This window comes from Eretmochelys imbricata, chromosome 11 (genome assembly GCF_965152235.1).
Source record: "Eretmochelys imbricata isolate rEreImb1 chromosome 11, rEreImb1.hap1, whole genome shotgun sequence".
In the NCBI taxonomy this organism is placed as follows: domain Eukaryota; kingdom Metazoa; phylum Chordata; order Testudines; family Cheloniidae; genus Eretmochelys; species Eretmochelys imbricata.
In genome coordinates, this window is record NC_135582.1 from 44,125,261 (window position 1) to 44,150,533 (window position 25,273).

Genomic DNA, 25,273 nt, shown 5'->3' on the forward strand with positions numbered 1-25,273 from the left:
TGAGGCTGCCCATTAGAAAGTTGGCAGCCATCTCCCACTGTTTTCAGTGAGATTGAAGCCATCCCTGCAGGCAAAATGGCTGCTGTTCTGTGGTTTAGGGAGCTAGATAGGACATAGGGACCATGAGGAGCAGCAGAAACACTGTGAATGTGGGAGAATAAGGTAGAGCAGCAGGTGGATCTACAGGTTGCATGGGGCTGAGGGCGTGCAGAGTAAAGTGCTGGGGGAAACAATGGCAGCAGCACTCCTACCCTAGGTAGTGGTTGGGAAGGGGAGGCCCCTCTGAGCAACCTGGAGAAGATAGTTATGCCAACTCTTGCAAACTGATCATGAGTTAGGGCATTTTTTTGGGTAGTTGGAGGAGGAGCACTGCTGTCATGTGAGAAGTTTCTCTGAGCTGTGACTTTTTTTCTGGGCTGGGCAATGGCATACTGGCAAAGTCTTGTGTGAGTGTCTTGGGACTGAGAATACTACAGACCTGCCCTGCCTACGTGTACGGTCCTAAAGCAGGGAGAGGGAACTGGGGTGAGGGGAAGCAGCGATGTGATGCTACTCAGCCTGGGCAGAGGAGAAGTCCTAGAGAAGCAGGGGGTGGTGTGTCACAGATGGAAAAGTCCCAGGGCAGCAAGAGACAAGGAGGTGTTTCTGTTGGGTGAAGACCCTTATCTCAAGGGGTGTGGAGAGTAAGTGGAGTCTCCATCTGAGCATCCAGTGAGAGGATTGCATGTTGTGTGCATTACTGGTTGACTTGTCATCCTGACATTATCACACATTGGCGGAGGAATAAAGGGGGAGTTAAGAAATCAAAGACCTTTAAAATACTGATTAAAAAACTGATTTTTCTGTGCCAGTCTTTCCCCTTTTAGAGGTTTGTCTCGTGACTTTTGATCTCTTGAGGGTGGCAATCCTGTTCTTGTTTTTGTTTAAACTCTAGAACACTGTTTTATCTCGCTAAGTTACTAACTTTCATAATATTTAGCGTTTGAAGAGTGGGTAGTTCTCTTTAGCTAAGGCTGTTTACTGGCTACAATGTTGTGTATCTTTCTTTGCCTTTCCTCAAAACTGCTGCTATTTTCCATTTTGCTTGATGGAAGTGAGCTCACATTACCCTCAGCTGAATTGTGTAGGATTTTGAGGGTGAAAGTATGGCTGCCCTTAGAGTAGATGGCTCACCCCCATTCGTTCCAGCGGGAATGAAGGCAGTTGGCTGTCAGGGAAGATGGCTGCTTCTTTGAATGGTCCGATATAGCCGGAAGAAAGGCTGTGGTGAGCACTATTGGAAGGGCTGAGAAGGGAGGGCCTTGGAATCTGGAAGGGCAGGGAAGAGAGACTGGGAAACTTGGAGGGGGCGGGGAGGGGCAGGCTCGCTGGACGTAGAGCAGCAGTGGGACAGAGCTCCCAGACCGAGGTGGGTAGGGTCCTTCAATCAGATCGGGGGAGGCCCTCATATTTGTGTATATGTACTTAAGGGTGATTGTTGATAGTACATTGCATGTACAACTCAAGCTCCCCAGGCTGCTTTCCAGGCTCTTACAGGGATATTCTCTGAGGCAAAGGGTTTGGATTTTTGTGCCGCCACCCTAGGTGGATACCAGAGCCAGGGCATGGCGTTCAGGAGGCACGGCGTGCCTGGCCCAGGGAACATTCGTTTCCCCGCCCCTCCCCACGCTGTATCTTGGATGTGTATCCTCCCCCTCTCCCAGCTGTGGCTGTTTCATACAGCACTCTTGTTCGCAGCTTTCTTCCCCCGTCACGGGTCGGGATGGCCCTGAGGCGCCCGCCGCCGCCTCCGGTTTTCTGGCGGGAAGGGGAGGACGGGAGGAGGCGACCCTGCCACTGCGCGCGAAAGCTCTGCCCAAGTCTCTGTTACTGAGCGCACGCGCTGGCTCGAGCCAGCCTCCCCTCTTCTCACGTGACCCCTCTTCTCCTCTCCCTCTCGGCTCCATATTGAATTTGAAACTGAAGGAAACGAGTCTGGTCACAAAATGGAGGTAATCGCCGCCGCCGCGTTAGCGCTGCGTGGAGGGATCGGGGCTGCTGTCTGGCCAGACACGAGGGAGGGGTAGTGAAGCCGCTTCCTGCCGCGCTGCTTTCGTGCCCGGCGGGGCTCCATGCGGGTGGATTTGGGACGGGAGCGCAGGCAGCTGGGTGTGTTGGGCGGGCTGGTGGCAAAACGCCCCCCTCCCCCCTGTTCTTCCCCCGGCCCAGCCGCCTCGGCGCTGCGAGATGGCGCACTGACCGCGGGCGGGGGGAGGGCTGTGTTTCATGCTCCAGCCCCTCAAGCAGTGGGGCTGCAGCCGCCATTTTGCGCCCTCTGAGCTTTCTACTCTCCGGGGGTGGGGGAGGGAGGGAGATTGACACTATGGGCCCGGCCAGGAAACAGCAATGCTCGTAATATCCTTACCGCCGGGAGGGTGGGGGTGGAGAGTAAGCCTGGCCCTCCAGTAAAATCCCCAACGCGCGCACCCAAGGGAGAGGCGTAATTTCCAGCATTGCCCCCTCTCCCGGCGGCGACAGTCTCCAGTCGGCACCCGAGAAAGCGGCTGTTCCAGCCTAAGACGGGGGGTGGGGAGCGATAAACACCCCGCAACCCACGGCTGCAAAATGCGATCCTACTTCTATTCCCCCCCCCTCCACCCCCCGGTAGAGAACCGCAAAATGCCATCCTTCTCACTGCACCTCCTGGGGGAGAGGCTGGTATACGTGACACTTCCACAGCCCCAGAAGAGTCTTGCATTGCACCCACAGCAGCACAATCCTCACTGTCCCCACGGGGGGACTAACGTTTAAAGCCAAAGTCTGTCCCACCCACCAAAACAACCAACATGCAGCTGCCACGACTCTGGGAAGAGTCTCCCTCACGGAATTTGATCCAAAGCCCACTGAAGTCAGTCAGACTCCTATTGACTTCAATAGATTTTTGGATCTGGCCCACACTGAGAATAAGATACAAAGCAAATCCTACCACCACCCATGGAAGATCTTGTAATGCCCCAACTGTGGGAGAGAACTATTGCACAGCTGTTCCTTTCTCTGCAATCCATTGGGGAGGGATGTGGGTATTCCTTCCCAGTAGAAACTCACAGCAAGATTCCACCACTCCGTTTCTCAGGTATCCAGGCCTGAAGCGTGTAAAAGCAACTAGAAGAAAGGGAGAACCTGGCTGCCTCCTATAGTAACTGCTACTGCATAAGAGGCAGAGAGGAAACTCCAGACGGTAGTATAACAGGTCAGAATAACTTTCCATGTAAGCAATTGTTTTAGTTGCCTCAGGGATGTTGCACAGTTTGCATATGGTAGGGGAACTGTCCTACTGACATTTAACAATGTGGATCATGATTAATAAAGCTTGAAAATCCATGGTGTTCCTAATCAGATATTTTCCTGCTCTTCACCAGAGATAATGCTGCTTATATTGGGAATGGGTTATCTGCAACAGTGTAAACCATTTACATTGTTTCTAGCCCAGTTTTAATTCTGTTTATGAAACTATGTTTTAAAGGAATCTTCAGATATATTTGCAATATATTATCCTTGTCAGAATTGGCTTAACTAGAGCTGTGTTTAAATGCAGTGCCCTAACTTTGTGTGAAACACATTGTAGACATAGCACTGTCAAATGTCATGCATGATTGCAAGCCCATCAGGCCTGTCTGCATCCCAGTTGATATCTCATGCATTCAGCTGGCCTCTAAGCAGACAGTAATATCTCCTTCTGATCTCCTGTGTTCATTGTGGCACCAGATTTCAGGCAATCTCTCTACCCCTCCTGCTAGTGCTGGCCTGCATTGAGCCTAGCTTGCGGTGACAACAGCTGCTGATAGGAAATCGAGGGGATTTAGAACTTTAAAAAGGCACAATAGAGGTCTAAAATGGGGAACAGATTGGGGAATCTCCTCCCACACCTCTAACAACTCCCCCAGGCCTGTGCTAGCATGCGTGAAAACCCACACATGCTCCCCTTTGGCAGCCCCTGACTGCCTCCAATTCCTGGTTCCACCACCTCCAGCTACCCATAATTCCTTGCTTCTGAAGTGTATAGGGAATAGACTCCTATTTTCTCCAACATCTGCTGTAAGGAATCTTGAGAGAGAAATTGGTGACTTTTACTTCTGAAATGACATGTATGAAGCTGCACAAAACTTAGCAATGAGGTAGATCACGTTCAAGGACAACAGAGATGCTCTGATGGTACTTCATAAATGCTCCTATAAAAGCTTTTGCTTCTAAACAGGGTGGATTGTTTTAAATCACAGCGTTTAAATTTTGATTAAAATCTGGTCAAATTAAAGTTTTATCTAAATCTTGTCTCTTTTTTTTTTTTTTTTTTTTTAGTTTACAGGATAAATGTTCGTTCTCATTTAATGTAGAATCAAAACTTTTATCTATTGCATGCATTAAATGTGTAGACTGCCTACCTAAAAAGCAAATAGTTCTGTTTGGTAACTTGCACATGTGATGGTCAAGCAGTTACTTGGTTTACTAATTACATTTTTCAAATACCATTGTTGGAATAATCCATAAAATTGCTCCTGATTTACTAGATTCTACATTGCTATATTTCGCTGAATAAGTTAACTGTATTGTTAGAATTAAATCTAAAACCAACATACAATATTAAAACTATTTTTCCCTTATTGGGGGTTCTTATTAGTAACAAAATATTTTTCATACTTTGTTATATGGGATAATTTTAGATTATGATACTACTTGCCCTCTGAAGAACTGTACATCTGACTCTTACTAACTGGGGTCTCTGCCTTTTCCAGGATATTCTTTAGTGCCTGAAATAAAAAAAAGTACACTGAAATCACTAATTTTTATATATCCTGTAAAAGACAGTATATAAAAGCTAAATTTAGTAAACTGACTGAATTATCACCAGGGCAGAGAAAAAATGTCCTTGTGTTTTTCAGCTTATACTTTACTCCCACGTTGGAATACATTTACCAGAATATTTCTCTGCTGAGTAGATTATATTGTAAATTTCGTATGGTGACTAAATTTGTGTGCAGTTGTTTCCAGCTATTAATTTAAAAGTGTAGAGGAAATTGGGGGACTAAATTTCAGTGTTAACTGAAATAACCAGGGAGCAGAGGGGACATGCTGTCCTTCACTTGTTAAAGGACAATAATCTAGTACAGGGGTTCTCAAAATTCATTGCACCGTGACCCCGTTCTGACAACAAAAATTACTACATGACTTCACAAGGAGGGACAGAAGCCTGAGCCTGCCCAAGCCCCGCTGCGGGGGAAATGGGGGAAGCAAAGCCGAAGCCCAAGAATTTTAGCCCGGGGCGGGGCCCTGTAACCTGAGCCCCACTATCTGAGGCTGAAGCCTTTGGGTTTTGGCTTCAGCCCAGGGTAGTGGGCCTCGGGTTTTGACTTCAGCCCTGGGCCTCAGCAAGTCTAACGCCATCCCTGGCGACCCCATTAAAATGGGATCCTGACCCACTTTGGGGTCCCAACCCACAGTTTGAGAACTGCTGATTTAGCATGTGAGCTCAGATGGTTTTCAATTTTGAAGAGTGTCTTGTTGACTACCTCCCTTATTTGTGACTGCATGTGCCCTTGGTAACTGTAAGCAGTTGTTTACAAGACAGGTATTAGAAATGTTATAGGTTTTTAGCTTTAATGAAACTTACAATGGGAAACAAAGATGAGGCAAAACCATGTGACCAGTTGTACTCTATATACAGATCACTAGTGGTCAACTGATCACTATTTTGGACTTTCTGAACTAGCAGAAACCCACAGTGGCATTAGAGGATTCTTGCATTAATGTCTAAAGTAAAGCATTAGAGCAATATTTGCTGTTATGGCAATGGTTTTTCCCATGTTATAGTGCTCCAGTCTTATAGGCTACTTGTTCAGTGAGTAGAACACACGGGGGAACATACCCAGTAAAGTAGGGAAATCATCCTGTTAACAAACAATATTTGTTAAACATTGGAGGCTTTAAAGCAATGGTGGGCAACCTGCAGTTCACCCTAATGGGCTGCGGGTTGCCCACCACTCCTTTAAAGGATATCAGGAACAGAATCTAAGATGAGAAATAAAATTTTATGTAGTAAGGTGGATATCTGCTGTTGTATAGCTATCATAGTCAACATATGTCAGATTTCATGGTGTTTTATAAATCAGCTCTGAAACATGTTTTCAGACCTCACTTCCCTAATTAGCAATTAGAGTAACTATCTTAAAAATAACCTAAAGGTTAAACATAAACAAATCCTGTTGTAGCACTCTTCCTCTAAGCTTCCATCTACTGGCTCATAACTTGTTCTACTATTTTTTTCATAGAGCTTTACCCCACTGGCATACCCTGTCCCCCTTAGTAAAGCCACTCTTTTGTTCCAGCCCATGGAAAGGCCTGGTTCTTTACATATGGGGAAGAAAGACCCACAGAGGTAAATACTGACTCACTGCTTGTTACCTAGGTTAAAAGGAGCAATTGAGTTAGTGCATCCTTCCAAAATGTCTGGGATCAAAGAGGAGAGAGATATTGAAGACTACAAGAGGAAAGGAAGAAGATCTTCACAGGTAGTGTTTCCTTTGTTTTTTAAATTCATTCTGGTTCTCCTGTGTGGGTAGATGAGTCTTGTCTTTCTGTATGAATGCTTTTATGCCAGGTATATAACAACACTACACCATTCATGCCTGGTGGGCTCTATTAACCACTTGTTCAGACATTCCTATCCCTTGCATTACAAAAACCGAAACAAAACAAGGTCTGAACAACAAACTTGTTTACTAAAATGTTATGTGTAGTTTATTACTTCTACAGGATAGTCTCTGAGAACAAGATAAAATCTATACTTCTATACAGTTACTATAACAAAATTTATCTTACAAATGTCCTCAAAGTTGCCAGTTTTCACTATTGATTGAGGTGTTTTCTGCTTTACTGCTTATGATCACAGGAGCATCAGCAGTAAATGAATGAATTCTTGACCTTGTTCAGAATTCCTTCCATTGCTCTCAATGGGAGGCAAGACAGGCTATCTGTAACTAAAATGAACATTCCTTACAACCTCTGAGAATGGCTGTACCTCGTGGAAGTGACAACTTCCCTATCAGGTCCCTCAGTCTTTTCTCGGAACGAAAAATGCCTAGATTTTGTAACCTTTCCTTATAGGTCAGGCTTTCTAAACCTTTTATCACTTCTGTTCCTCTCCTTTGGACTCACTCCAATTTACCTGCATCTTTTCTAAAGTGTGGCACCCAGAACTGGACCCAGTACTCCAGCTGAAGCCTCACCAGTGCCAATTACAGTTGAAGAGTTACTTCCTGTGTCTTATATACAACACTCCTGTTAATACACCCAAGAATACGAGCCCTTTTAAACTTCTTCATACTGTCTCATTCAATTTGATCTATTATACCCTCCCAGATACTTTTCAGTGGTACTACCACCTTGCCATTTGTTCCCCATTTTGTAGTTGTGCGTAACGATATTTTGTACCAAAAGTGGTCATTAAACCTTTTAAAAACAATGCCATAACTATTACATTTTATCCAAAGATGCAAAAAAGTAACATCAGTCACTCAGCATCTGAACCCACAAGCACAAAATGAGTTTAATGGTCATTTTAGGGCTGCAGATTTCATGGTGGTGAAAATGTTATGGATGTGGTTTCTCTGACTGCCATGCAGGAAGGCTCTAGGTGGGTTGGCCTGCCAGCCTGGTGAAGAGGGGAGGCCCTGAGGATGGGGGTATGTCAGAGCAAGCCTGCCCCACATTCGCCCATCAGTGGTGGCTCCTATGGGGTTGGGCCTGGTTCTCCATTCAGGGCTTTGCAAGATGTGCACAGAGGTGCAGTGCCACCACGACTGAGGGGTGACCAGGCCAAACCTGAGTGCTGATGTGATTCCATGCAGTAGATTGCAATATCCAGAGCAGGGAACCAGGCTAAGTCCTACAGGATGTAGGAGCTGCCACTGGTATGAATGTAGGGCAGGCTTGCTCTTCAGCCTCCATCCCCTTCCTCATTGGGCCAAGATTAGAGTTGCTGTGTAGAGGATAATGATATTGTTGTGGATGTCAGTGCCCCCTCAGCAGGGTGAGGAGGAGAACACAACAGAGGAAAGGCTGTAGATGCTGGCCTATGATTTTAACAAGGTATTATGTTAAAGTATTTTATAAAAAATCATAACCTATGGCTTTTACTAAATTTACCATGATTGTGCTGATTTTATTGATTAAAAATGCCATGACAAATCTGCAGCCAGTTTTCCACAGGACAAGTGTGTCCACCAAACACTGTCACTAACTGTCAGTCTTACTTTTGGACTCTGAAAATACTTAGTGGTTGAATAGGCTTGAAGATTGTGCTGCCATATCTTATTCTTAGCTAGGGTTGGTCCCTGCAGATCAGTTTATATACACTGACAGTGCCAACACAAGCTTCTCCACAGTTCCTATCTGCATGCCTCTTTCCTGTTGATAAAGGATACTGATATCTGGGGCTGTGAAAACAGCACCTGTAAATAATCTGGGAAAACACTGTAATCTAGAAGGGTGATCCTCAGAAGCTGTTGTGCTATAAATATGAAACAAATGAACTGGTGTTGGAGCTGCTTCCCGAAAGTTAATTTGGTGTTGCATTTAAGTGCTTTTTAGTCTTCAGTGGCTAGCTTGCAGCGAATCCAGACAAAGTAGGATTCTTATGGAGTGCTGTGCGGGCTTGCAGAGGGGTTTTTGGCAGCGGTCTCCATATGTAGGTGGAAATGCTAGGATCTGGGGGTGCCTGTGCAAGGGAAGTACAGAGACTGAAGGAAGACACAGCGTTCGCGCCCAGCTGTGTCTTGTATTTCGCCCCTTCCTCATGCGCGCCTGTTGTGGCTGCTTAGTACAACGATCCTGGGGGCACCAAACAGAAAACGTTGGTCTCGCATATGGGGCCAGAGACGCTGCTCCCACAGGAGATACCGTCAGGTCGTTGGAGACGGAGAAAGAGGAACAGGCCCTCGCTCTCCTCCCCTGGCCAGTAAGCGACAGCTGGGTGCGCGCGCTGGTTTCAAGCCCGCCTTTCCCCTATCACGTGATCCCTCTTTCCTCTCTGCTCCATATTGAGGCGAGGGTGAACGCGGCGACTTGTGTCCGGTCACAAAATGGAGGTAACCGCCGCCGCGCTAGCGCCGCGCGGAGGGAGCGTGGCAGCTGACCTAGACTGCCGGGAGGGAGGAGGGAGGCTGGCGGCGGAGCGTGCTGCCTGTGCCGGGTCGCAGCACAGACTGGCCGCTTCTCGTTCCGGAATGCGCCCCCTGCATAGGCGTCTCGGCGCCGCGAAATGGCGCGCAGGCCCGCAGTGTGGGCTTGGGGCAGGTTACCCTTCTCCTATGTAAGGGGCTGCGTTTCCTTTTCATTGTAACCATCTGCTCGGGAAGAGAACAGGCTGAACGTAGCTGATAGGAGAAGTGTAATATTCAGCATAATCTTCAGTCTTGGAGACTAACACTACAGTCCATTCCACACGCGCTTGAGGGACAATGCTGATCCCATCCCCAGGAAATTAACATCCAGAAAACCCCAGCCATCCGTCCCCATAGCGAATGAAATCCTTAACAAGGTACCCCTGCTTCACAAGTGACAAACTCACAGGGGGGAAAAAAAAAAACAATTTTCTGGAGAGCTTCTCTAAAATAGAAGCATCCCCTTTTCAGAACTCCCATGCCAAAACAAATCGCCATGAGGAGAGTGCAGTACCCAGCAAAATATCTTCTGCCTCAGGGAGAAATTAATACACCAAGATCTATTCCTTCTTGCCCAGTGAGAACACAGTGAAATCCCAAGGAAAGGCTGCAGTGTGTGCACCAACCAGGGGGAGAATGTGATAGCAGAATTCCCCTTCCACCAAGAATGACTCTTTTCAGTTCTCCAGTCATGTTCCTGGAGCATAAGCTAAGACCTGAATTTCTCTTATTTGTATATTTATATTAAAATGGCAGACCTGCTACGTGTCAAAGAACAAAAGGGACCCAGGTCCAATTTTTCTCTTTGCAGGTCCCTTTTAACAAAGGAGGAACCCAGCTCAGTTTCTCTGTTAGCATGCTGAACTGCCAAACAAAATTCATGTTGAGATAGCTTTTCTTCACACTTCCTTTTGCTCCATTAATGTGAGCAGGCAAGTTTGAAATATTCAAGACCTTTACTTCTATAAAGTCAGTGCCTGCTAAGACTAAAGCAGACAGGCACAGCAGGGAAAGGAGTCTGTACATATACAATCAAAAACAAAGCTAGCTAATGTAAATGTAAAAAACATGTTGTAGGTTAAATACTGAGTCTTCATGTAAAATTATGAATGCTGCTGATTACACTATATTGCAGTTAGTATCAAGCAGTAATTACACTATGACTAAACTTGAACCTTTAAAAATTTTAAATACAGATGTAACTAAAGTATTCGAAGTAAAGGTACTCAAATATTTTCAGAGTCTGGACCATTTAAAGTATTTCAAGAACCATGTCTCCCACTTGCAGTCACAGGACCCCTGAAATCCTCCCCTCTCCACTTAACCATTACATACTATTTGTATAGTAACTAAGTCAGTTTAAAATATAAAACTAATGAGGGGGGGGGATGCTTTTGCTACCTGTACAGTTTCTCAACTGAAAATGAGAGCAAGCTCTTCATGAACCACCAGCCATAGGTCTTTGCACTATAGTTTGGAACCCACTTAATTGAATATTTCCCAGAAGTGGTACAAAATTCAGTCTTAAGCATTTGTTTGCTAAGCACTCTTGAACAAGTAACTTACAAATATGTTGTCCTTCAAAGCAGCCAAATTGCATTCACTCAAAGGGAAAAACATTTTTTCTGAAAAAAGCCAAATGACCTTCCCTAACCTGAGAGGAGGACTGGAATGCTCTACTTGCAGATTGGAGTGGCAGATCACATCTGTCTAAGGCCAGGGTTACTTGATCCATATAGTTGTATCTACAATCAGCCGTCCTTCAGCTTGCCCTGTATCTGCCCCACATTAGCCTGTTGGGAGCAAATGCAATGGGTCCCTCATGCACATCCCCACTGTAGGGCTTTAATTGTGCACAGGGCCTTGTGCCAGCACTCCACTCTGGGGTGTTTCCTATTTCTTATTTTGTGACTATGCTTTCATGAAACATTAAAATATTCTTCCGCTTTTTCCACATGAGCTGTTGTATGAGTTGCCCAGTAGACTTAGAGATGGTATCAACTTGAAAAACACTCTTAATTTTTAACCTACTGTGTAGTTTAGTAAAACCTGTGGTTACAATAATTGGGAAGTTTGCCAAAAAATATTGTACATTGTCAGTACTTTGTCAGTTATCTCCTTCATTGCTTAAGTCGCTTGAAACTCATAGGAAGGAGAGAACCCCTTACATCTTTAAACTTAAAAACAAAATTGAAAATATACTGTTAAAGAATGCCCTGAGAAGCTGCGCTCTGGAAAACTAAACTGCATTTAATTTTAATAGCTTACATTAAAATTTAGCTCAACTAAACTAGAAACAAGCTTTTCCTTACTTTTGTTTTCCAGTAGATGTTCCTCCAGCTTTAACCTTGTTTGATGGGCACAGCTCAAGAAAGAATCTTGGGGCCAATTTTTCACACAGCACTGTTGTGAGACTTAGTGTTTCAAGATACTTTACAATGTGGCTTTTTAAAAAAATGTTTGTTGAATGAAGACGTAAAGTAAGCTTACACTTAATTCAAATTTCCAAAAATGTCTTAAATTTGATCTACAAAAATAAGTCATAGAACATGTTCTAACATGACCTAAATGTTCTTTAAAAATACTTGTAGTTGCTTCACTAATATTGGGAAGCACTTTGGTGTTGTATAAGAGTCACATTTTAAGAGCTGTCTTCACATGTTCATGCAGCTTTTTGCAGCAGTTTAACTAAATCTGTTTTTAAAATAACAGCTTCAGGTAAATCAGTGCAACTCTGCCATTTAGACAAGACCTTGTTTTGCTCTTGGACAAGGTGTGGGCCACAGTGCTTTTTGTTACACTTTCAGCCTAACCTAGCTAATGGCTGGTGGTGGTTGGAATTCTTGCTGTCTAGTCAGAAAGGTTGGCAAAGGAGAAATTTGAATCTTGCTATAATAAAGCTTTTACAACTTTATTTGCCTCTGTACAGGGGCCAAGATGCTCAAAAAGTGACTGATTTTTATATCTTAGTTTTTGGTTGCTTATCTTGAAAGATCTCATCCTCTGAAAATTTGGGCCCCTTTATAGTATGTCAAGTTGGGCTCCCAAAATCACTGGTCACTTAAATCTAGCAAAACAGCATGTTCTCAGACCACTGAGACTCTGGTCTTCAGTTTCTTGACAGTGCCTTTTGGTTTGGGGTGTCTTGCTTTATTTTTAACCCTGTAGAAGCTATTTGTCAGTATATAGTGGTGGTTCACTTATAATGAAATCCATGGGGTATAGTTCCTGAAACTTGCATATCAGATAGCATTAACATGCCATAGATACTTGGATACACTTTAAAAATAAACTGTTTGATACTCTTGTATCTAGCTCTAGGTAGGACCAAACTTAATATTAAAATTCAAAACCAGAATTCTAGCCTTCTAAACAAAACCACTCATCACTAAAGAAGTTAACAACTGAAATTACTTACAGTTGTTCTTCACCAAATGTTAAACATTTTTTATTGTTAACAAAAATAATTTTATGTAAATATTTATATTATGAAAAAAAACTCGGAAGAATTGTTAGTAATGCTACCAAACTTAACTTTACAGGACATAAGTGTTTGGTGTGGCGTTATGAGAGAATGTCTTGTTTTTGCAGGGCCATGACCCAAAGGAGCCAGAACAGTTGAGAAAACTGTTCATTGGAGGCCTGAGCTTTGAAACAACAGATGATAGCTTAAGAGAACATTTTGAAAAATGGGGCACGCTCACAGACTGTGTGGTAAGTTGTCATAATTCAAAAAATGTTTCTGAAACAATGTATCTAAATGTAGTAAGGTGATACTATGTCTCTTATGCTCTTGTAGGTGATGAGAGACCCACAAACAAAACGTTCCAGAGGCTTTGGCTTTGTGACATACTCCTGTGTGGAAGAGGTAGATGCTGCAATGAGTGCTCGACCACATAAAGTTGATGGGCGTGTGGTTGAGCCCAAGAGAGCAGTTTCTAGAGAAGTAAGTTAATCCATTTAATTTGTACTGAGTATATCCAGTCCTGAGAAATATAAAGTACTAAATATAATTTCTGGCCTTCTAGGATTCTGTAAAGCCTGGAGCACACTTAACAGTAAAGAAAATATTTGTTGGTGGAATTAAAGAAGATACAGAAGAGTATAATTTAAGAGACTACTTTGAAAAATATGGCAAGATTGAAACCATAGAAGTCATGGAAGATAGGCAGAGTGGAAAGAAAAGAGGATTTGCTTTTGTAACTTTTGATGATCATGATACAGTTGATAAAATTGTTGGTATGTGACTGTTATAGAATGTGAAATTACTTAGACCTGAACCATGCATGGAATGTGTTATTAGTAAGCAAGTAGTTGACTGAAAGCACACTACAAGAAATGTATTGCATGCAGTATAATCTTTGCTTTTAACCTGTGCTTATGCTTTTATTTAAGCTTTGTGTAGCTCATGTTCTAGTGGACAGTGAAAACGAGAAACTATTTCAAAATATGTTTATTTTTTAGTTCAGAAATATCATACTATAAATGGACATAATTGTGAAGTGAAAAAAGCACTTTCTAAGCAAGAGATGCAGACTGCTAGCTCACAGAGAGGTGAGTTTGGGGTGGTGCGTAATGGGATATTTTTACGTAGATTAGTTGGCATTTCATTTACTATATGTAAAATGTCTTGTAGGTCGCGGGAGTGGATCAGGCAACTTCATGGGTCGTGGAAGTTTTGGAGGAGGAGGTGGTGGTGGTGGTGGTGGAAATTTCAGCCGAGGAGGAAACTTTGGTGGCAGAGGTAGATGATTGAGTCTCTTTCATATTTCATCAAAATGAGATGTTGGCTCAACCAGACTTGTATTTGTTCATGAAAACCTCTTTTCTTTGGTCCAGGAGGCTATGGTGGTGGCGGTGGTGGGAGAAGTGGAAGCTTTGGAAGTGGTGATGGATATAATGGATTTGGCGATGGTAAGCATATCCTAATACCACTTGATCAGAACTGGCTTTGGACTTGGAAAATGAGATTATTTTGGCAGTGATTGTTTACTTGGATATTGTGCAACATGAGTTGAATGACTTCCTTTGTTGTTTTTTTTCCGGCGCAGTTTCATTTTACCTAGAGATGAGCAAGTTGGTTAAAATGAAACTGATCCAAGTGGAAACTGAGCCTTAAACACATCTACATTTAAGTAAATGATAGTCAAATATGCATTGAGTGAAAACAGTTAAATGAAAGTTAACTTTTTTCCAGTCCCTATGCCTGCTATTGCGTGAAACCTCAAGTGTCAGATATGACAAGATTACCTGGAAGTTGACTTAATATCTGAGGTTCATATGTAACAGATTTCATAAACTTGTAATCTTTGCTGACTTGGGTTTGGATAAGCCTCCAAACCCACGTCTGGACAGAACTTCTAGAAGTTACACATCTCGCTGATGGACAAGTGGCACTTCTGCCTCTGAAAACAATAGAGGAAATAGTCCACTGTTCTATTTTAGACCTGATTTTGCAAACACATGTGAAGTAGTCACATTGAGATCACTGGTCTACTCTTGTGTGTAAAGTTACTCCCCAAAGAAATGTTTGCAGGATTGGTCCCTTATGCAGTATATTGATTTGAATCTTTTTCAGCATGCATTTATTTATTTATTTACTTTATTTTTATTTATTTATAAAAATAAATAAATCAAGAACATATGGCAGTGATGCAAATATAATTAAAGGTACTTTATTGCTTTTGGTACAGACATATGGACTAATGTGTTGTGACTTATCTAGCTATTAATTTATCAAAGAATATTCTTGTAGCTGAAGAAAACATAGCATTTCAGTTGCAGCATACTTACTCTTTCTACATAAATCAACACTTAAATTTTTGTGGTACACTGACTAGTCTTTCTTTTTTAGGTGGGAACTATGGAGGTGGCCCTGGTTACAGTAGTAGAGGGGGTTATGGTGGTGGTGGTGGAGGAGGACCAGGATACGGAAACCCAGGTGGTGGATATGGTGGCAGTGGTGGTGGTGGAGGAGGAGGTGGATACGATGGTTACAATGAAGGAGGAAATTTTGGTGGCGGTAAGTAGTAGTTGCAGAACTTTAAAATGTAGCTCATAAATCTAAACTCTATAGAACCTAAAATTATGGCATATAGTAACACTTCTAGAAATGACAGAGGTTAGGCTTTGGCCCCAAATATAATCAACATAAGGGTATTACAGAGGGGGTAAGAGAATTTTCCTTATGTTTATACTTAATTGTACGGTCTTCCATTGCTCAGGAATTCTTATAAAGAGCAATGACCATAATTTGTGAGGGGGAGGAAGCAGATAGAGGAGAGACTTTGGTCTAATGTCTTGAGCGAGGAGGAGTAGAGCATTCCCAGGACTATGCCCAACTTAATATCAAAATTCTGTATAACGTGGCATGAAGGTATTCAGTTTCATCTTTCATAACCTGCAGTGTACTGCTATTTTGGCCAGTAAGTTAAGATAGGAAACTTGCCTTTCTCCATCCTCCACAAGGTTTGAACATCAAAGTCTGTATAAGACATTTAAATACTAACACTAAGTATTCCAGTTTATTGCATTTTCTTTCATTAAGAAATGAATGCAAAATTACTAATTAGACTGTAAAAGTCAGGAAATTAGTCACTACCACTGTCGTATCTTGATATGTAAGCTATTTTTGACAATTAAGCTTATTAGCCTCAAACCACCAATATAAGTTAATAAAGGGATTACATACAGCTTAATTATTAGCAAAAGGTTGCTTTGCTAACAAGACCCTGTGTGTTATGAATGGCTAAGGAGGGAGGGGCATTTTTGAAAAGTTGAACTATCACCAGTGTCTATAGATGCAGCTTTCAATGAGGACACTCAGTGTTTTTGGTTGTATAATTGTGTATTGGAACAAAGACCAGGTTTACAGTACACGTTTTTGCTAGTATAGCTGTACTGGTCAGGAGAGTGATCCCTGATCAACATAACTGTGCTGGTAAAAATCCTTACTGTGGGATGCAGGTACACTGGAAAAACTTTTTTTTCCAAATGTAGCGTACATCCCTTGGTGTCTGGAATAAGATACGCCAGCAAAAGCAGTTGTGAAGGTACAAGCTGAACTTATACTAAGAGCACTCTGCCATTGTAATATACCCCTATAGCTATACCCACAAAGCCCACCTAGGGCTTGTCTTTGGGGGTGTGAGTTGCAATATGCACTAAAACATTGTGCTGTAAATGCCTTGTGTAGACCTTGCTAGCATGAGCATAAAAGCTACCTAGTTCACATTCATATACTCCTGGCAATGCATGCCACAACTCACTCCTGTGGCCTGCCCTGGGGGCTGTGTAGACCTGGCCAAAGGATGAGTCTGTTTTGAAAGGTAACTAAGACCCTATCAACAACAAAAATGTCTTTCCACTAATTTCAATCAACTTGATTGGAAACTCTTCCAAACACATTACAATTGTCTATATAGGAATTTTATATCTTATGAGCTTATCTGGCTTGATTGGAAATTTTTTTGCTCATGTTGACAGGGTTTATGGGGTTTTTATACTCTCAGGCATTGCAGTGATTAATAGGATTAGCTCACTGATTAACAAGTTGGCTTTTCAGTTGATTTAGTTAAGCCGGTGGAGCCCCTTTGGCAGAAACTTTCTTAAATCAGTGAAGGAATGGCTAACATAAATTTAGCTAAACTCGGTCATATTAGTTCAGCCACTCCTAAACTGACTTAAGAGCCCCCGACAAAGGCATTGCAGTAGTTAAACCAGATAGTGTTTTTGTTAAGTAGTGGCTAACCAAGCCATTAATGGTTAACTGGCCTTTTTGGATCTAGACTGAGGAGTGGGGCCTGAGCTGATAGAGGAGTTTTTTTTTCTATAAAGAAAAAATCCAAGCTCTCTTCAGTCTTCCTGGATAACTTCTTTTCCAGGTCTGGTTGGTAGCTAGTTAGCAGCTTTCAAGGACTTGAAAGGGGTTCATCTTGTTTAACTGTTATCTCTAACTGTAGAATCTTCATCTACCTATTCTTTTCGGCAACTAATATAGCAGTATTTGTGGGTTCCTACTACAAGTTCTGCCTTAAAGAGATACTGAATTACAGGTGAAAGGTAATTAATTTTGGTAATTATGGTTAGGGTGCCTCAGTAGAAAAACTTATTTTCTGCCTTAATGGAGGTTGAAATAGGAGTGACACAATGATGTGGACGCTTGGTCAAAGGCGAGGTAGTACATGTTCTCTTCCCCAAGATGGTGTTGAAAGTTGGACTGGCATGGGTTAGTGTGAGGCTGTGGAAAGCCATATGACCAGAATTGTGTAAAACTCGATTATAAACGCTAACTTGTCCACATTGCTCTCCCTCATAAGAAAGTTAAGACCACATCTGATTTAGGGGGAAGTAAGAAATGGATGGTTCACGTTTTTTCTTTTGTTGGTGGGGAGGGGAGAGAACTTCTTTGTTGAGGGCTACATCAACAATACCAGTTTTGAGTTTGCCTTTCACTTTTGTAGCTTAAGTATACAACCAGAGGCCAATTGGAGGGGTTCTTCAGGTTTTTGTGTTTTGAAGCTGCCTTAGATGGTAAATTTGGGATGATTAAAAATAAATAAAATTTGTTTCAGGTAACTATGGTGGTAGTGGAAACTATAACGATTTTGGCAATTATAGTGGACAACAGCAGTCAAACTATGGACCCATGAAAGGAGGTGGCAGTTTTGGTGGCAGAAGCTCAGGCAGTCCCTATGGTGGTAAATATAACTCCTTTGAGCAAAAAATTTTAAACGCTTGCAAAGAAATTTTACTTAAAAATATATATATGTGTTACTCGTAGGTGGTTATGGATCTGGAGGTGGCAGTGGTGGCTATGGTGGCCGAAGATTCTAAACTGAACCAGAAAAAGGGTGGGTATGTTATATATATATATATATATATATATATATATATATATATATATATATATATAGATGACGACAATGATGAAGAATTTATACAGCTGTTCACTGAGTAATAATTTTCTTATCCTGTATTCAACAGGCTACAGTTCTTAGCAGGAGAGAGAGAGCGAGGAGTTGTCAGGAAAGCTGCAGGTTACTTTGAGACAGTCGTCCCAAATGCATTAGAGGAACTGTAAAATCTGCCACAGAAGGAACGATGATCCATAGTCAGAAAAGTTACTGCAGCTTAAACAGAAAAACCCTTCTTGTTCAGGACTGCCATAGCCACAGTTTGCAAAAAAGTGCAGCTATTGATTAATGCAATGTAGTGTCAATTAGATGTACATTCCTGAGGTCTTCTATTTGTTGTAGCTTTGTCTTTCTTTTCTTTTTTTTTTTTTTTTTTTCCTTTCATTACATCAGGTATATTGCCCTGTAAATCGTGGTAGTGGTACCAGGAATAAAAAACAATTAAGGAATTTTTAACTTTTCAATATTTGTGTAGTTCAGTTTTTCCACATTTTAGTTCAGACTTTAACAAAAATAAAGAAATGTAGTTTAGGGTGTTTCTTGTTAATAGAGAAGATTGATGCATTTCTCAATTACCATTTTGTGTTAACTTTAACTGTAGAAACACCTGCTGATTTGCAGTCTTAAGGGGTCTAGTCTCAATGTATATATAACTCACATTGACATGAGTTATATATATATATATATATGCAAATAGAGAACATATGTTGCATAATAGTGTGTTTAGATGTATTAGGATTGAGTTATTTAAACTAGTATTTGTGAATGATAGAATTAAGCTTACTTTCAAATGAAAATTTCAAATTACTTTTTGGTTTGTGCATATTTTTTAATTTGTAGTTCTGTATTACTTAGTGCTGGCTCTGCAAGAAAATAAGGCATGATAAATATTTTAACAAGACTCTCTTTAGCTACATTCAAACTGCCTCCAGTCTCATTTTGAGATATGTAGGGGATATCTGCAGTCTCTTGTTCAAGTTCTGGGTGAAGAGGAGATGGACTTGCTTTTACCTTTTTCAAATTCTTGTAAAGCTCAAAAGGGTGAAACTCAAGTGCCTATTACCCTAGGGTATGAAGTTAGATATTTTTGTGGATGAAATTGTGCTTTGAAGAGAGCAGCCATGATGTCTTTCTCTTGAATTAACTATTTCATTTGAACTTGCTGTTGTAGTGAGAGAATAGGTATATGTTGTAAAACAATTTAATGGCTATATGCTTCCTTGTACACACCCTAGGCATTTTTTCTGGACACATCCTTCTGACTTGGAGCAAAGAGTAGCACAGGTATAATCCCTGACAGTCTCAGGTAATTCATTAAAAAGCCTCATGATGATGGGCAAACTGTCATAGTTCAAGTCATTTACTTCTGACGATATGGGTTCAAGTAAGGGATTTAGGGTTATTTGAAAATAAACTTGGTCATATTTTAGTGGCAAGAAATCTTTAGTTCCATTGTTTGGGCTAGATTTGATACCAGTGTCAGTTTGCTTAAGAGATGCCCATAATCAATTCAGATATGGGTGGTGGTGGTGTATTAAAGTGGAATACAAGCAGAATAACTGGATAGGTGACAGTAATGCTGAAAAAGATCTGGGGGTTATAGTGGATCACAAATGAGTCAACAATAATGCATTTGCAAAAAGGGCTAATATTCTGGGGTGTATTAACAGGAGTGTCTCCATGTAGGGTATGGGAGGGGAGAGAAGGATGGTGTTTATTACTCCTCTTTGTTTGGCACTGGTAAGGCCTCAGCTAGAGCATTTTGTGTCTAGTTCTGGATGCCCCACTTCAAGAAAGATGTGGATAAATTGGAGAGTTAAGAGGAGAGCAACAAATAAAGGGCTTAGAAAACCTGACATATGAGGAAAGGCTAAAAACACTGGGCATGCTTAGTCTTGGGAGAAGAACATGGAAGGGGGACCTGATATAAGTCTTCAGCAATATTAAGGGTTTTTACAAAAAGGATGGTAATAAATTGTTCTCAATATGTACTGAAGTTAGGACAAGCAGTAATGGGCTTAATCTGCAGCAAGGGAGATTTAGGTTGGCTGTTAGGAAATTCTGTTTAACAATAACAATAGTTGAATTCTGGAATAGGTTTCCAAAAGAGGCTCTGGAAAATCCGCATCATTTAGAAGCCTTTTAAGAACATGTTGGACAAAAACCTATCAAGGATTGTCTAGGTTTACTTGGTCCTACCTCAGCACAGGGAAATGAAGTTGATGACCTCTGAAGATCCCTTTCAGTCTGCCATTTTTGAGATTGTGGTATATAGCCCTAGCAAGTATGCTTAATGCCTTACTCTGAACCCCAAATTCAGGTACTGGTCATCCTTTCCTCTACTTGATTTGACTTTTCTCTCAACTCTGCCAGAGCAGTGCTTTCTGTCATACAGGCCCAGAAGAGTAGGGATACAGTCAGTAGAAGAAAAACCCCAGACATTTGACAGTATGTGATGCTCGAATTGCTCTCACCTGTTTTCACCTCTGAGTCAATGTGCAGTATAAGGTAAATGCAATTCCAGCACAGGAATCCATCTTCAAAGATATTATGAAATGGCTTAAGTTACGACCAGTCAAACTACAATAAGTTACTATTTAAGAGGTTGTAGAAGAAATCAAAATTATTAAACAGGGTTGCCAAACATTGTTATGGGAGTGTGTTCAAATTTCAGAATACTAAAGAAACAAGGAACACTGTCAAGGTTGGTAGGCACCAAACTGGATTTTTCTCCTCTGCTCAGGTTTTTTTCATGTGGGAACGTTCTAAAATTTTTATCTGTAGTTTTATAAAAACCCCAATAGTCCAGTATCTGCATGAATCCAGACTATAGTAAAATGGCATGCATTGAGATGGGAGTTGAAAAGGTAGCACTTAGATTTAAATCACCTCCAAGGAGCTTGTAGAGAATGGCCAAACTTAAAAGATACATCAAATATGGCATCTGATCTGGATACTTTCAAAATTGTGGGTGAGTTCTGCAGTCACACAACATTTTAGATCACTCCTTGACTTGCATGTGCAAATTCTTGCTAACAAGGAGTTTGGGTAGTCTTGGATCTGCATCTGATTGTAGGAAAAGAATTAGGATGGGTTGAGGTAAAGTCTTGACAGTGTTCTTTTTAACAAGGCCTCTGTAGTTGCCCTGTAACACTTACTACATTAGTTTCAAGATTGATTATAATCAAGACTCATTTGCAACTTTAAACAGTTGAAGTCTGCAAGTGAACTGTTCCTAAGTGGGTGGGGTAGCTTAGTTGTGGTATGCAATATGGAAAAGTGTAAGCTGTGAGACAGTGATTAACCAGCTTTAAGAACCTAGGATGTACTTCTTAGCAAAGTATGGATCAAAGGACTCAGACAGGACTTCAGCAGCCTATTGAGTATGGACAAGTCAGCATAATTAAAGAATGACAAGGCAGCGGCAGCAACAGCAGCTTCAACTTCCAGAGAAGTGAAGGCATAAGATACTGTGCTGATAGTGAGCAGCTTTCCAAAGGCTAGTTAAATCTGCTGAAATATCGAAGAAAGTCTAGCAAGAGTTCTTCACCTTTTGGAGCCTCCTTGAGTGATAGCCACTTGAGTTGACACAAAATCAATAGGTCTAGCATTTAGACCTGAAAGGAAGGGCAATGAGATAGGTAAGGTTTGCCTTTAAAAATTTTTCATGAATTAGAATAGTAGTGGTTTTTTTAAACAAGGTAAGAGTAATTTCTTTACATTGCAGGTTGAATGAGAAGCTGCTGCTTGACAAAATGAGGAATGTCTTGCATATCCTCTTCAGTTCAAAGGTTTCTGACTAGGTAAGACTTGTCATGTACAACAAGCATCTGATCATGACCCTTTAACTCGCTCCCTTCTAGATTTTTTTTTTTTCCCCTCCCCTCTCTCCTTTTTATTAACTTGAGTGAGCTTTTTTCCTAGATCAGAGAAAGAAGTATATTAGCAAATCATAGCATTTGCTGCCTTTTTAAGTTTTTTGTTTGTGGACATGAGCCTCCAAATTTCAGAATACTGTTTTGTTATAATCTACCATCTGCCTTAAGCAAGCAAAGTAGAAACAGATGGTATGAGCTGGATCAGAAGGAACAAACCACTTCTCAGAATTAAAGATATTTGTGGGGGGGGGGGGGGGGGTTTGAAAGCAGTTCTGTATAATTCATTTCTCAACTCTGTCTTGCAATAATATGTGGATCAGTAATTGAGCAGTGGATAAAAGTCTTCCCGCTGTTAAGAGAGCTTCTAAACAACCTTTTGACCACCATTCAAAATAGTCTTTAACATGGTGACTGTAGAGTAATGCAGATGAAAGCATTCATCCTATTAACGAGAACAATGATCTAACCCTTTGCAAAAGTCTAGGCTCATTAACGACATTAGTAATTAGCAAAGGAAATGACACATCAGGATATGTAGGTTCAGTCTCATTTTTCTGGCTCTTGCAGTTTTTTCCTTAGAATGTCCTATAACAAGTAGGGATCACTTAAAGTGGATTTTAGCTCAAAACAATGCTTTTATTTATTTGGGGATAAAACAATAAAATAACTTGTTCTCTCTAAGTTGCACACCAATCCTTGACTCTTGGACGTTTGCTGGGTTGGTGTTTTGTTTTTTTTTTTCTTTTCCCTGTGTTCATCTCTCTAGATCTGAAGCTGTCATGGTGGGGAATGTTTCTGTTGTAGCCCTTTTTTACACTGGAGTCTAGGACCTGTTTTTATTTAAACTTTTCAGTCAGATAAAGTAAAAGTAAAAACTAGTTGATATTTTAAGACTTTAAGTGAACAGTCAAGTTCAAGTACAACGCAGCCGGTATTGTCTGCTTAAATTGCACTAAAATGAAAAATTCAAATGAACACATTTCACTTAAACAGTTTTAGTTGTGAAGTGTTCATATATGGATTTTGATTAGTGCTAGAATCCCACCAGTTGAGTCCTGTCAGCACTTGCCTCTGAGCACCTAAAAATCCAACCTTTGAAAACACAGTGAATCATTGTTAAATTTTTTAGTTTTCATTGACTCATTTGATCTCTGTTAAAGATTTTTTTCTACAGTCAAACTTATTTTAGATGGCATGTTTGTAAACACCATGAAAATTTCACTTAATTGTCATTCATTTAATTTGTAATCATGCACTATTTTCCCTCACCCTAGGTTAAGCCAAGGTTGAAAAGGTAGCTTTGTGTACTGAGGCAGAAGGTTCTCAATACCTGTCATAGTTAGAGTTACTAGATACCCTTGTTGCTGGTTACCAGGTGCATGCTTTCTTAGCCGGAGGTTGAAAACTGCTAGTGCCTGCCTGCTGTAACCTTCCCTACCCTGGCTAAGAGGAATCTCTTCTGAATGCACATGATAAACAAAGGGTCACTTTCTAGATTAGTTTCAGAATAGCAGCCGTGTTAGTCTGTATCCGCAAAAAGAAAAGGAGTACTTGTGGCACTTGGAGACTAACAAATTTATTCGAGCATAAGCTTTCAGTGCATGCATCTGATGAAGCGAGCTGTAGCTCACGAAAGCTTATGCTCAGATAAATTTGTTAGTCTCTAAGGTGCCACAAGTACTCCTTTTCTTTTTTCTAGATTAGATCATCCATTGATTTGCTGCAGCCTGCCTATAACATCTTCAGGTGCTAAGAACATATGGGGTATCTAGGTATACAGTTCCAGGAAAGTATTTAGTTCAGTTGTGAGATTGATATATTGGTGGTTCTTCCGATGACTCCAGAAAATAGCTACAAAACATCAGTCTTTTCTGTAGATTTACGTGCTTTGGAGGTCTTCTTAATATTTTAAGTGTAAAGCTTGGGTATCAGAGTTTCTGAAATTAGTGTCTCAATATGGATATATAAAATATTGAACGAATTTATTTCTGCTTACTGTCTTCCAATTCTTTGTTTTTAGTTTCATCAGACAAGGAAATGAACAAATTACCTTAAAGAAAAGTTGGACAGATGGTATACCTGAATATCTGAACTTCCAGGTAATATTTACATAGGCACTTTAAAGAGTGAGGATTGTCCTGTTTTCATGACCAGCACTTTCCTTTCTCCAAACTGGGATCCGCTTCAGATATTGGAACCAATTTACTTGGTGCCGTTGCTGAATTAGCAATAGCTGCCATGCTTGTGAACAAAGTAACTGCCATACCAGTTTCTAATTGGTTGCTTTGTAAAGTACTTTAGGATACCAAGAGTGTGAAATTTGCTAGATAAAATCAGCTTATAATAGAATAAATCTTAATTTTCTGTCCTTCCTATCCAGGATAAAGAGTTACAAGGCATTTTTTCCTACATTGCAACTGTAATTAGAAATTTCATTAAATACTTAAAAGTATGAAAACTCTTCAATAAGTGTATATATTTTTAAATGTCCCCTCCATTCTGTGTGTGTGGACTGTCCTGTTTCCCAGCAGGGACCCAGTTTGATGTAGAGTGAGACTGAAATTTGGTTTGCCGCTAGAAACTTTGGAAATCAGTCTGAACGTTTTTAATTAAACTGGTTATCTTATATTGCAACTTTGAAACAGTCTGGTTTCCAGTACTTTAATGGTTGGAGGGAAAGATTGTAGTCCTTCCCTGCATCAGAATGTCACAATGCCTTGGCTTACTGTCTCTTGGCTATATGTTTAAGACACTTTAAATATTGTTTTATTCATTGTACAGTCTGGAGTATTCCTTTAAATATCAATCTGATCCCATTTATCAACACTTGTATTTTTAAAATATGCTTAAAAATATGGTAGTGATAGCAAGACAGTCTGGGGTGTGCTAACTTTCTAATGTATCTGATTCTTTTTCTACTGTGGATGCTGCAGGTTGACTCCTGTACCTCTAAGATAACTTTTTCCTGAACTCAGTGGTGCAAGTCTATCCATCGTAGAAGAACAATGACCCTTCCATAGAGGATAATGTCAGAAGATTTGAAAACAGAAATTAAATCTATAATTAAAATGTCAGATAAAGGCTTAAAGGGTGGTAATGTAGTGAAACTTTACAGCTTGCATTCAAACAAGGTTTAGAAAAGAACATCCATAAATGTTAACTGTGTATATCAAAGTATTGTCAATGCATATATATGAATTAAAATATTTCTCATTTTCTGTACAAGAATGAACTGTAAATTGTCATGACTTTTTATTAAAAAAAATTAAGTTCTCTTTTTCGAGCA

General features: G+C 40.8%; 1 protein-coding gene across 5 annotated transcripts; it reads left to right on the top strand.

Annotated features, from left to right (window-relative positions):
• Window positions 1–1,873: 1,873 nt before the first annotated feature.
• HNRNPA3 (heterogeneous nuclear ribonucleoprotein A3) lies at window positions 1,874–25,273 on the top strand. 5 transcript variants are annotated; one of them, XM_077830542.1, is made up of 16 exons: window positions 1,874–1,991; window positions 3,113–3,229; window positions 6,440–6,542; window positions 12,786–12,908; window positions 12,994–13,140; window positions 13,223–13,433; window positions 13,659–13,748; window positions 13,831–13,938; window positions 14,034–14,108; window positions 15,049–15,216; window positions 17,768–17,893; window positions 17,977–18,046; window positions 18,180–21,750; window positions 21,837–21,912; window positions 24,008–24,086; window positions 24,921–25,273. In XM_077830542.1, exons 3-12 carry the CDS (start codon window positions 6,477–6,479, stop codon window positions 18,027–18,029), a joined length of 1,167 nt encoding a protein of 388 aa, XP_077686668.1. In that variant the 5' UTR covers window positions 1,874–1,991; window positions 3,113–3,229; window positions 6,440–6,476; the 3' UTR covers window positions 18,030–18,046; window positions 18,180–21,750; window positions 21,837–21,912; window positions 24,008–24,086; window positions 24,921–25,273. The 5 variants fall into 5 exon arrangements, with proteins under 5 accessions (XP_077686668.1, XP_077686667.1, XP_077686670.1 ...); XM_077830541.1 differs by having other exon boundaries at window positions 18,180–21,912; XM_077830544.1 differs by having other exon boundaries at window positions 17,768–17,890; window positions 18,180–21,912.

Coding starts and splice junctions, on each gene's coding strand:
- HNRNPA3 (XM_077830541.1), top strand. CDS start 6,477: ATGTCTGGGATCAAAGAGGAGAGAGATATTGAAGACTACAAGAGGAAA. Junction 13,434..13,658: donor TACAGTTGATAAAATTGTTG/GTATGTGACTGT, acceptor TTTATTTTTTAG/TTCAGAAATATCATACTATA. Junction 13,939..14,033: donor AGGAAACTTTGGTGGCAGAG/GTAGATGATTGA, acceptor TCTTTGGTCCAG/GAGGCTATGGTGGTGGCGGT.